Source organism: Berghia stephanieae, chromosome 2, assembly GCF_034508935.2.
Source record: "Berghia stephanieae isolate SIO BIC M18660-M18661 chromosome 2, UCSD_Bste_1.3, whole genome shotgun sequence".
In the NCBI taxonomy this organism is placed as follows: Eukaryota; Metazoa; Mollusca; class Gastropoda; order Nudibranchia; family Aeolidiidae; genus Berghia; species Berghia stephanieae.
In genome coordinates this window covers 24,859,482-24,873,036 of record NC_088361.1, presented here as the reverse complement: position 1 = coordinate 24,873,036, position 13,555 = coordinate 24,859,482, and the positions used below count along the sequence as shown (strand labels likewise).

The following is a 13,555-nucleotide window of genomic DNA, read 5'->3' as shown; positions in this document are numbered from 1 at the left end:
CTTGATGATACAGTACTTGTAGTCCAGACACATTTTCTTTTGTCTTCTCTGAGTAATTGTCCAAACCATGAACGTTCTCGCTTTTATCCACTGCAAGCAGTCGTTCCTTTCTTCACCCAGCTTTGCAACATCTTCAAGAACATCCTTTTTATGTATTAAACGCATGCGGTCAAACAAATTGATTCGTCTTTTTAGTTCCGTTTTCATTGTCCAAACCTCACAACCATATGGAAGCGCGGACGAACAAGGGACTTGTTCAATCTGAGTTTTGAATGAAAGCTCATCTGGCCCATTCTAGTTCTAGCTATTATCGCAGTAGGAATGCCTATCTTTGATTTGATCTCATACGTTCTTGGTCAGCAACGCTCCTAGATAGAATGATGTAACCTACTGTAGCGTCTCGCCAATGCAGGTGGTAAATCTGAGATTTACCCGTGCTGATCATCATTACAGATGCCTTCTGGTAATGGTAGAGTTTTGCTTGAGATTGTAATTATTGCTCACTGTGTTTCGATAAGGTCACTGAAGAAATCAGCAAAACGGAAATTATTTATTTGCTTGCCCCCAATAGTAGTAAACGATCAATGGCTTTGGAGAGTTTATTGTAAATATTATTTCAAGGTCACGTCAAATCAAGTTTGGGAGAGTATACATCCCTAACTTCAGTTCTTTTGAAAAATGGTCGTTATATCTGACTGGCGGATGTTGCCAGCATTTTAACTAAACGCTTAACATCAATAGAGTAGCACTGGTGTCGTCTTTATACTCCTATTATTGTTTGAATGAGTCTTTCGTCATTAAATAATACCCCACCAAAATCATAAGAGGTGGTACGGGATGAAATACAGAACCTAAACAATCCTTAATCGCCTGAAGTCGACAATGTACAATCAAAACTAATAAAAAAAACACATGCCCTTACAACGCTCTGTAAGAGAATATTTGAACAGAAAACGGCCTAAAACGTGGACGCAATGATTTGTGATATATTTACCCAAAAAAGGCTACTTCAGATCAATCAAGCCTTATCAGTCACCCCAGCAAGACAGTGTTACGCGCAGTCTTAAACTAACTAAACAGACAAACGGTCAGGAGAAATGCCTGCAGCAGAACAGACAGGGTTAAGGACGGGCAGAAGCACAGTCAAATCGGAGTTCAATTGTCCATTTATTAAACAGAGAAATGCCTACAGCTATTCCACAGCTTTATATAGACTTCAGGAAAGCATTTGACGGGATGTGACATGAAGCCTTTTGGAAAACACGTTTTCATTAATCAAAATCACTAATCAAATTGAAAATACTCTATGTCTACTAAATAAAACTAAAAGTTCTCTGTAGTTGTCAAATAAAAGAAATCTTCTCACTCTGTGATACTCATCAATATTAGCCAACTTGGGTATTTGTGAATGAATAACGTCCCTTTATTTCATTCTGACTTTCACCTGCAATGTGCCATTACGCCGAATTTCTTGCCATCTAAAATATTATTTATGAAATAGGAAAGTCTTGAGATTTTTAAAGCTGACCACTGAGGTAAGTGATCTTCAACCCAAAGTTAAGAGAGAGAACCCCAAATGATCACGGGCTATCTTTAAATTCGATTTACGTACAGAGAGCAAATGTTGTCAGTGCCAGGCTGATCGTAGATAATCCATTAGTATATTTCAAATAATCTAAATCACTTGTTTAACTGAAAATAGTTCTGGGTGTACCACGGAAGAATGACTCTACCCAAAAGAGAGGCAAATTGCCGGCCACGAGGCACCCAACGGAGAATTGGTTCAAATAGTCAACAGTTGTAGATTTCAAGAGCACACTATCAGTGTACTTAGTTCTCATCCAGACACAAGCACAGGTCCCCACTAAGAGGAATACACTCAAATGTTTACAAATCATATAATACACATAAACAAAACATAATACAGTGCATAACAGAATGGAATCTTTCAATCTATTTTAATAAAAGAAAGAGAAAGTCTGTCTGTCTATATCGTGTGTGTCGACTACAGGGAAAACCAGACTACTACTACTACTATCTGCACGCATATTTTTGCGATTTAGGTCGATTTTTACAAGGGCCATATAAAGATGTTAGAAATCAATTTTATTCGATCCCGAAGAGTGAGTAAGAGTTACAACTCCATTTTAAACAGAAAGCAAAAGCACAACATTATGTTTTGATGCGTGGAAATTTAACAGTGATTATCAATCATAGATCCAAGAACGCTGGTCACTCTCTTCTCCTTCAACTACAAAACACTGTTCAATCAATAGGAAAAAAAGTCAGCTCTTTGTTATTGATTTTGAATCTCGAGTTATGTGATTAGGTCTCGGTTAGATATTGATGCTAAACGTTTAAGTAAACTACTCACATCCACCAACCAAATTAAACGCACCAACTGTGCGTTTATTGTTTAATGTCTGATTGATATTCGTGCTATGAGTTTAGGTAAAATACTCATTACATCCGTCAGCCAGATAAAACGAACCAACACTCACAACTATGTGTAATTGTATACGTTTATAGATGCTGTGCATTTGGCTAAGAACTTACATTGCCATCCGGAAATATAACGGACCAAAACACAAAAATGTGTATCTTGAACATTTATAGTCTGATAAATACAGTTTAGTGAGAATTACTCATAAAGATGAATGGCAAAAGACTAACAAAGACCTGAGTGGCGTCATTTTTGTTAAACCTATAGTCTGATTGATAACATTCAGTGAGAACAAACCATTAAAGTGGCTTTCTAAAAAATGACAAAGAGCTGAGTGACGTTAATCTCGTTCCAACTATAACTTAGTAATATGTAATCACTGACAGGCTGTCTAAAAATAACGTCAAAGAACTGAGTAACGTCAAATTTGTTCCTTCTATAAAATCAGATATATAAACGGTTAAGGTCATATATGTGTGTTGGTAGGATTCATCTGGGGGCATATGTTATGAGTATGAGTATTTTACCTAAACGCAAAAATGGACACCAACATTTCCGCTTGAAGATGAAAAAAGGGAAGTATATTATTTATTTATTTCATTGATATGTTGAGGGAGATAAATTTATATATATACATACTACAAATTGTTTGTGTGTATGGGAGGGAGTGGTTGCTATGTTACAACATTCATTGTCATAGCCAATCATGGTGTCTAGCATTGAAAATAGAGCGAGTGGTGAAGTGCTAAGAATAAGCAGAAAATGTGTCGGGTTAAGCGAAAGGGCGATAGGGTGTGTAAGTAATCATACTGATTGGCAAGTCTGTAACTGTCAACCATTATATATCTAACAAGAGAAGAAAACAACTCTCTACAATTGCCCAACACAAATTACAACAAATATGTATTGGAAATGACAAAGTCAAAATAGCAACAAAGTTCAAGTCTATAAGACCTTTGTCAAATCTACCCTCATTTACAGCTATGGAACATGAGCTATAACTCAGAACGAAGATGAACAACTCGACACAATCCATAAAAAACAACTAAGAAAATAAGAATCATGTTTAACATCCACTATCCTAAAACAAATAATAAACAAATCACTCTATAAAAAATGCAATGAAAAACCACTCTCAACCCAAATATTAGAAATACAATGGAGACTCTTCGGACACGTACTTAGAAGAGACAACAATATTCCAGCAAACAAAGCCATGAAAGCATACTTTACACAATCAGGTCAAAACATATATCAAGGCAGACCAACAACAGACATTCACACAATATTAAACAGAGACCTGAAGCACCTCGAGAACCATCAAGAGTTAAGGTCAGAAAAAGAACTTGCAGACCTACGGTCCCTCTCAAAGGCAGAGACCAATGGAGGGAATTTATCAATAGAATTAGAGAAGCAGCCGGGGTGTCCCAGTCGATTGATTAGCAGGTGGACGGTGATGGGTCAAATTAGCCATAATCAATACCGTTCAGCATTGTCAAAAGATGGGATATTGTGCAGCTCAACCTCTATTTTTAATAGATAAAATACAATTAACTCCATTTTCTCATCTTGATCCCACAAATACTATGGAACTCTTGACAACATAAAATATCAAAATCACAAGTTACAAAATTTAATAAATAAATGGAACCAAAGTCTTGCAATACGTGTGTTGAATCCCTTTGCATTTAATGAACAATAACATTCACATAAACAATCATATGAAATGTTGACAATGAAAAAGTAATACACAAAAGTCCTCAAAGACAGGACAAAAACCCTATGTCAAATATTTTGGAAAATAAATTGACCACAAAATCAACAGTACGTATTTGATAAAATAATCATGGGACTTTTTCCCCTGAGAACCGATTGTGCTTACTATTACTATTACAATAATAACTCATGTATAAATAAATGCACAAAACAAAAACAAAAAATACAGAAACAAGTAAACCTGTGGATTAAAAATGACCCTATACATACTGTGCAACTTCTCGATAACGACACCCTGAATAGTGACATGATCCTTAGTCCCAATGTCCATTTTAAGCTTTATATTGCTATTAACAAAAAACCCCAGTGCAACGACATACAGCATAATTAAGTAAAAACCTTGTGTTTAGTAACATGGATAAAGCGATAATTGGCAATTTTTATCATCGCTTGATAGAAAAATTATAGCTTTTTTCCCCTAACCAATGTGATGCCTTTCTCTGTCTTCATGGCTAATAATAACATAGCTGTATATATGTCTTTTCCAAACCCATTATATACTACAAAAGTAACATGGCATTTGAACAATAATTACAATGAACAATGAAAATACAACACACCTAAGAGTTAAGACATAACTTTTAAGCCCAAAGGTAATAATCTTTCTGATGTGGTTGTGATGTGTCTAAATATCCAATAACCAATAGTCTGTGCTTCTCACCAAGCCTAATCACGCTCCCGTTTTCCTAACACATTAGAACCCAGACAATGCAGTTATTCAGGTGTTGCATTGCAGTATAGCTAGAAATTAAAACAAGTACAAATGTGCCTAAAACTGCAAAAAATGAAGTATAAAGCTATATCTAAATACAATTATTTCCTCTTCTTTATCGGTGCTGCTGTTGTAACAAGAGGTGCATACATGGTCTGGGATATCCGATTAATGTAGTAAAGGGCAACTATGGAAAAGATGAGACTGAAATAAAGAAAAATAACAAGGTGATCATAGACATCTTTATTAAAATATCCCAATTGTACTACAAAATAAAGTTTTTAAAAATATTTTTTTTTAACAAAGCCGAAACTTATTTTTTTTAAAGTGACCCGAGAGTGACGACTTGCTCAAGGCCATATACCTCAACAGGGGAAAGATGTATTTGCTTTTACATTACACAGCTTATAAATAAGAATATTTAATCAACTGCAAAACACATTGCGTCTAAAGAGCAAATTTAAATTAAGCCTAGATACAATTATTTCTTAAATCAATCAGTCCAACTTATTATCGCTCTAACACCAAGTGATATCTATAAACATATGAGAGAGAGAGAGAGAGAGAGAGAGAGAGAGAGAGAGAGAGAGAGAGAGAGAGAGAGAGAGAGAGAGAGAGAGAGAGATTACTCTGCAAAAATACTTTATGAATTGATTTCTTTTTTAAAATAATTCTATTTGTAATTGGACATAACTGATAATGACAAAAGAAAAATTAAAAAAAAAAAAAGAAAGAAAGAAAGAAAGGAAAAGAAGAGACATGCTTATAAAATTGCCAAATGTGCTTTCATGTTACAGCTAAGGAGAACAAAAATATTAACACCTGTTTCCTTCATCCCCTTCCCTTTCGATCATCTTCCCATTCAAGGCCAGCAAGGGTCTTGTGCCATTTCTGACATTTGGCACCAATGTGTCTCAACTAAGGTCATGAATATTGGAGTGTCACTAAAATTCATGCAACTGAGCAGAGATGTCAAAAGATGGCACAAGACATAATGGTGATTTTTCTGTTGAATTATCACTTAGTGGATAATGTTATATCTACACGGCAAAAATAGTGGAAAATTTCAGAAAATATCCTAAAATCCCAGAATTTCGCGGAAGATTATTATCACTGATAGATAAGTAAAAGTTGAAATGTGTATGACGATGACCCCTTACCATGTTGTAACACAAACACGATGAACCAAGGCTGATGCAAACATTGCTCCAAAAAGGCACAGTACCACTGAAACAAATAATAATATTAATAATAATTAAACAAACCATAAAATAAAAGATATTAATAGGAAGGAAACTGACAGATAAACTTAACATAATTTTCCTTAGTCATCTCATCTATTCAAGGAGTTTTATCAGTGAAAGTGACACTATTGGATCAAGACAAGACCTAGAAGAAAAGAAAGATATATACAGTCATGACTCTCGAATCCAGAACTTCACAATCCTGATGTCTCTATTATCCGGACAGATTGTCTGGGGCCAGATTTTTTTCTTCTTTATTTGTAAACTTTAGGGACCAATTCCACTATCCCGATGTCTCTGTAATGTGGACAAACGAATGCTGAGAGCAGACGTGTTCTGATTAGAGAGATGTAACTATATAGGACCTTTATGGGACTAGGAGGATCCCTATAGACCAGCTGGAAGAGAACTAGCCTCACAAAAAAGGGACTGGTATAGATCCTGGGTGCAGTCCACCCAGCAGATCTCTTTGATCTTGTAAACAGCATTTTTACCAAAATGTAACAAATGATTGTCATTGTTCATTTAATGCTTCAAAAAGTCCGGTCCAATTATGGCTTTGAAAAACCACTTCCTATTGCTTCAAACTCCCCATGAACAGTAATACAAAAAGTAACAATGAAGAAGCAGAACTTGTGCCGAAAGACTTGAGGTGGTTACAGCTCTCCAGCTAAAGAGATATGAAGTCTTTCTCACTACAATTAAAATCCTCATTGATTTTGGACAGCACAAATGATACAGGGATTGACAGACAATGATCTTTTCAATCAATTTTGACAGGGGGAGAGGGGACACAAAGATGACAATAGGATGCAAAGTGGTTCAAGACATTTAAGGGACACTTTTCTAATTATATAAAACATTATTTGAATATAAATACTTGGCAAATTACTGTACCACAAATTAGAAATATCATTGCTGACAGTGCCATTCCTCCCCATGAAGGTTCCACTGGAATGATTGTTTTGATGTTTTGAGGGTTTTACGGCGCTTGCAACACATTAAGGTCATATCAGCGCCAGTAAAAAGGAAGAAATGGGATAGTAAAAAGTTATAGAATTCAATTAAAGCACCCAAGAAAAGGTAAGACAAAGGGGAATTTGTTCAAATAGGAAACAGATGTAGATTCCAAGAGCACACCATCAAAGTACTTAGTTTGATATCACCTAAAAGTCTCATCCAGACACAAGCACAGGTCCCCACTAAGAGGGATACACCCAAATGTTAACAAATCAAATATAACATGTAAATAAAACATAATACAGTACATAACAGAGAGATGATTTACAAGGAAAAAAATATCATCTCCCAAGGCAATAACTATACATTCGACTGTTTCCCTCTCAGCCAAGGACTCCGACCAAGGTCAGGACAAAACCAAGCAATCTCACTCCAAGACAAAGACAGAAGGCTACTGGAAAACAGATAAGAGGGGATAGAAGACACAGCAAGTACCTCCCTGCCCACTATGGGAAGTAGGATCCCCACCCAGACCACTGGAATGAAGAATGAGTCGTAACTCCTGATGCAAAGAGCTAATTTATAACAACCATGTTGCAGCAGGCTAAATGGACAGCAATTTCCTTTTAAAAATGTAGAATAATACTTACCCTCTGGAAATACTTTAGACTGAAATCCTTTTCCAAAAAGTGCATTTTCTAAATTGTTGACAAACTGGATTGTGATTAAGGAAGATGATGGCAATAATCATGATGCAAGAGAAATGGAGACAACATATGAGTATCCTAGACAAAGGAACAATAAAAATTATAGCAGAGCCAGCCCACTAAAAAACACTGTATTGTATTGCACTGACACCCCTCCCCCTATGAAAAAGAAAATCTAAATTGCAGCATAGAAATCTCAAACACATCTCAATCCCTCTTTTATCACAGTATTGGCAAAATGAAAGTGTTTTAACAACGTGTGACATGGGCGTATGTGTGTGTGGCAGGGATGTGCAAAACATATATGAACGGTGTCTCATCCTTACGCAAGTGATGGCCCACTCTATATACTATTGAATTCTAACGAGTACCAGTACCAGCAGGAGACTAGTGAGGCAGTGATGGCCTGAGGCTGTTACTTGTTATGAATTTAACAGAAACAAGAAGCGATTAGGAGTGGGAGAAATGGGGTGAGAGGAGAAAGTGAGGGAGAGGAGGTGCCAGATTCACACTAAAAGGGAATTTATTGTATTTGTTACTGAATGAGATAAGACACATAAAAACGACACCTCAATATAATGAGATCTTACTGAAACCACCAACGTTTACCTTCCTGATATTCTTTGTAACATACTCAACACAGAAATCTCGGACAAATAGGCAATGTCCTGACTTGTTTGATATTTTCCGTGCTGCATTGTATTTGCTTTGTAATGTTCTAAATTTAATGCTACTAAAAAAGATGGAAATTTAAAATAGATAAAAATGAAATAAACCAATATTAAAAGGTTCATAAATAGTAACAGATGAAGAAAAAAAAATACACGTTTTAAGATTATAATTTGATAAAATGTGAACACTTAGAAATCTAATGTAAAAACTGTAAATACAGATCCTACAAAGGGTTACTGAATCAACCGTTATAACAATTACAAGTAAATTACTAGTATCAAAACAGAATCATGTGTTATTGGTAACCGTCAACTGATTCATTTGACCAAAAAGGATACTGTCAAAAGTGTGATAAATAAAATGGAACCGACGAATCCTCCAGCAACAGTAAATATTTCCTTGGATGCAAAAGTTTCCTTAAACATCTGCATCAAGGCAAAGATGGTGATTGCCAGCAGAAAAGAAATTGCAGCAGATGGGCCTTCTTGTAGAGCTGTGATTGACAAACAAAATTAATTTAATAATGTTGGATCATAAAAGCTTTATTTTGGACACTTATATTCATTGGTAATTGTTTTAAAAAGTCTACCATTTTCTCACCTTTATTTCTACTTAGAAAACCGAGAATCTAATTTACATTGTTGAATTAAATATGAGTACACGACAGATTTATTTAAAACAAAAATCATATCCCTTTATGTGTATGACCAATTCACCCTGCCTCCATCCTTTAATGTCTAAATGAAAATGCAATAAAGATTATATACTATAAAGAAATTCTTCTATGACTTCATGTCCCATGATTTAAAAATCACGTCCACCTCTTCAAACAAGCATTCATTCATGCAGCCTCACAATTAATAAAATTAATAAATTAAAGTAAGTACCATTTCTTACTGACAATTGCTTTCATTACAAAAATTAAGAATGGAGAGTAAATGGTATTTTAGTGACAGCTCAAGTTTTCAATTTAAAAAGTGAAGAGAGACAAAGTCACAATCAGGAGGACATGATTTGCACTTACTTGAGGAAATTAATTTGAGTCAAAATATTAAGATATCACATGTAGCAGTAAACAAACACAATCACACTTTACAACGGAGTGAACAACTTATAAACATTGGTAAAGGCAGCTCACATTCCTTAATATCAGTCTCACATATAATAGATATAACTCTTGAGCCTTGGCAACCTTGTAATATTCAAATGCAAGACTCCGTAACTGAGATGATTGACATATAAAATTCACTCTTATTCATTGAAGATTGGTCAAAACCGTGATATCATTGTTCCACATAATAATTTTGATATTTATTCCTAATATCCATGAACTTTAATTTTCCTTTAACCATGGAAGTACCCATTACATCTAAAGATTACCAATGAAGTAAATGAGGTAAGTTGCCCGTAAGGAACCATGCAGAATGTTGCACTAATGATTTCAAAAGTAAAGATCGGATAAAATAGTCAACCTGATTTGTGCAGACTAGAGAACTCTTGAAAACGACAGAAAAATTAATACTTTCAACAGTTTTTAATATTTCTAAAATCATTTAGTTTTTGCTGTTCATCCTAATTCCTGGTTTACAATTTCAAATTATACATATCATATAATTACGCCAGACAACTCGTATTGACCATTCATCCATAAATCATCTTCGAAAAAATAGATCAACAAAACAGACACTGAAATAGTCTAAATTTTTAACAAATGCCACAAAATCCTTTAAAAAATTAAAAATAAAAATAAAAAACCCTATACAAACCAACACAGATAAATAAGAAGAAGAAAAAAATTTTTTTTAAAGAATTTAAAATGTGTATCCAAAACTCCATAGGTAACTGCTAACACCATTTCAAATATTCGAAAAAATACAATATCATAAAAATAAAATTTACATTAAAAGAGTCAACTTTCACTACAGCAACCCAAATCAAATCAAGAACTCGGGGGATAGATAAGAAAATCGAACTGTCGCAATTAAAAGACCTATAAAAGCTGAGGTGACAACAGCAAATGACACAAAATGCAATGAATGAAAGAATGATACACAGATTTTGCATTTGACAAAATGATTTCAAAAAATATAATACAATTCTCCATTTTCAGCTTCAATTTAAATTAATTTGTAATATAGAAACTAAAACAAAAAACCTTTAAAATCGACAAAATAGTTTCAATACCACTCTTTTAAATCAGGGCTTAAAAAGGTCCCATCGTATCATCATCAAATCAAAACATTGCAATTTCGAGAGGAGCTCAAATATTTTAAATAAATTATCATCGAAAGTCTAATCAGTCACGAAAACAATGGAAAAACAAATAACTTTTATAGCTTTGATTATTGAATTTCAATACCAATCGTCACAAAAAATAGTCTTGAAAAAAAGGACAATAAAACCAAGTAACACTTCTCCAGTTTAAATGTGCTTCTGTTTCAAAAGTTTTATTCTCAAGTTTGTAATTGAAAAAATATCAACGTACAACCTCTAAATGTCCAACAATAAATTCTCAATCTAATTTCTTTGAAATGTTTTGGAAATGACCAAAATTTTGAAGTTAATTCACCTCTACTTGCAAGAAAAACTTTTCATAAATAACAATATTGATGAGATAGTATTCAAGGTATGATATAACAGCAACTATTAAATGCTCTGTTAGAAAAAAAAATTAAAAGAAAGTAGCCCACAAAATCTACATGCCGCTTTAAATGATGGATCTTCATCAACACAATTTAAAATGTAAGTTCAAAAGCCAGAGATGTTCAACAGGAAAGAGAAATTGACGAGGATTTGTCAGGAACTGGAAGGCTATGATTGCAAGCGATAATGCAAAAATTATGAGGATTGTTGAAGAAGACAAATATATGGAAATCGTGAAGGAAGAAATTAAATTTGAGTGTCATAGCCTCATGCCATGATTCAGAGAATTTTACATCTAAGTTGAACAAAACAAAAAAATTTGCAGAGAAATTTTGTAATCAACAGAAAACTGTATCCTAACAACATCATCAGTCATTACTGAGTTTTGGAATCAAGAAAGCAACCTTTGAAACAGACACTTGTACAATTTGGCTCGTATGTTAGGAATGTAGTTCCTACTTTTACATCCTGAATGATCTTTAAATGCCAAAAATTCACTTAAAAATATAAATGAATCTAAAATGCAAGAGAATAGAGAGCAATTCCTTTAACCGGAATGTATTCTTCTTATCTGAATCCCGTAATGAATTGAAAAATATGAACAATTTAAATCATGGGACGTAATGAATCGATAATAAAGGAATCTTCTCATAAAGGATGGATTTGGGGTTTTTTTAAACTTGAGGAAAAAATGTAAGCATTACAAATTGCTAATGATCTTTAAAACTAGAAATTTTCTGATCACATCTAGCAAAGTATTCAATAAACATCACAGAAAACTTACCCCTATCATCTGTAATCCATGCAATACCAGGAAGACGAAAAAATAGTTGCAAACAGAAAATAACTCAAACAAAAGTCAGCGGATTAAGATTTCAACTCAATGGAAACACCAAATTCAGTACAACTGATGGCACAATACGAGTGTCATGTGGCAAATTATTTTAGGTAAATATAGTGGCATGGTTGGATTGAGTTTTTCAGATTCCCAATGCAATGAACACATTGCTAACTTTTTTGTTCATATTAAATCTTCATTATAGGCTTAATTTGTAATCATTGCTGTCAAATACAGATTAAAACACAGCACATACTTTATATAGCTACCAGTCAAAATTGTAATTGTATTTTTAGCAGTCCCTTTCTTCAAAATCTTGTATCATTGCATCCTACCTCGAGGCATAGCAAAGAGAAATTAAGGCAAGTGTTGAGTAAGAACACAGAGATTAGAAAAAAATACAACATAATTTATATAGGTGGCGTTTTAATGCACCTGCTTTGGAGGTGTAAAAAAATGCACCGTTTTTATGCACCTCCGTTGGCGGTGTAAAAAGATGCACCGTTTTCATGTACCTCCATTGGCAGTGCTAGTTATTATCAAAAATGTTGCTGCTTGAAGCTCGAAGGAAAAAATAACGTTAAGTGCTGAATTATAAGCTTCAATTTATTAGACGAAGACATACTGTGGACATTTCAGGTTTCCCCTTTATCAACAAAACCCGGTGAATAAAACATTGAGAGTGAATGAGATATGTGTGAATGGAATAGTTAAGGTGAATAAACACAAACAATGATGGGACAGGAAATAGAATAACCCCTTTGTAGGGAAGTACGAATTAAAATATGACAATAAATATTCATAAAATTAACCCACCATTTTTATATACGACCATTGGGGGTGGAAATGCGCAGTGAAGAAATAGACCCAAAGAAAAAAGAGGCTTATCATCTTAATTTCTGTGAATAGACCTATCTACGTCCATGAGTTTTTGATAGTTTTAGCACGCTGCTTAGTGATTACCGATGTATGTTTATATACAATGATAATGAATAATAATAATAATAATAATTTAAAAATCTAAGGTAAAAAAGAAACATGGCACACTAATATTGATCACAATGATCAAAATATAAATAAATAATTTTAGAAAATTAAAATCGAATTTTTTTTTTAAAACATGATAAAAAGTTTTCGAAAAGCAACAGCAACAAACAAAAAAAAAAGAAAAAGAAACAAAACAACTAAAGACAAAGACGCAGTAAACAAATACACTGATAAATTATTATAAAATGATAAAAATCGATGTGTACATATTAAGTGCACGTCGATAACACATAATAATAATAAGAAGAAGAACAATAAATAGATAATTTAAAGTATTAAATATATATCCAGTAACTATAACAAAAATGATATCAAGAAAACAATTTTTTTTTAAATTGTCCACAATGGGTATCGAACCCAGTACGTTCAAGGTTAGAGTCTGACAGCTTGTCCACTGCACTACGGAGCCACCTGACTCTTCATAACATTTAACGTAGTGTTTTTATGCACCTCTATTTACGGTGTATCCAAACGGATCATTTTTATGCACCTCCGTTACGCATGCACATTCCA

The 13,555-nt window shown here is 33.9% G+C and overlaps 1 protein-coding gene across 1 annotated transcript in view; it reads right to left on the bottom strand.

Moving 5' to 3' along the window:
* Nucleotides 1-4,107: 4,107 nt before the first annotated feature.
* The window catches only part of LOC144964550 (dolichyl-diphosphooligosaccharide--protein glycosyltransferase subunit KCP2-like), an 11,862-nt gene continuing 2,414 nt past the window's right edge, over nucleotides 4,108-13,555 (bottom strand). The window contains exons 2-5 of the mRNA XM_078898970.1: nucleotides 8,853-9,007; nucleotides 7,786-7,849; nucleotides 6,092-6,158; nucleotides 4,108-5,135 (exon numbers count right to left, since the gene is read on the bottom strand). Coding sequence (XP_078755096.1) covers nucleotides 5,033-5,135; nucleotides 6,092-6,158; nucleotides 7,786-7,849; nucleotides 8,853-9,007 — 389 coding nt within the window. The 3' untranslated portion in view covers nucleotides 4,108-5,032. The remainder of the gene's footprint in view (nucleotides 5,136-6,091; nucleotides 6,159-7,785; nucleotides 7,850-8,852; nucleotides 9,008-13,555) is intronic.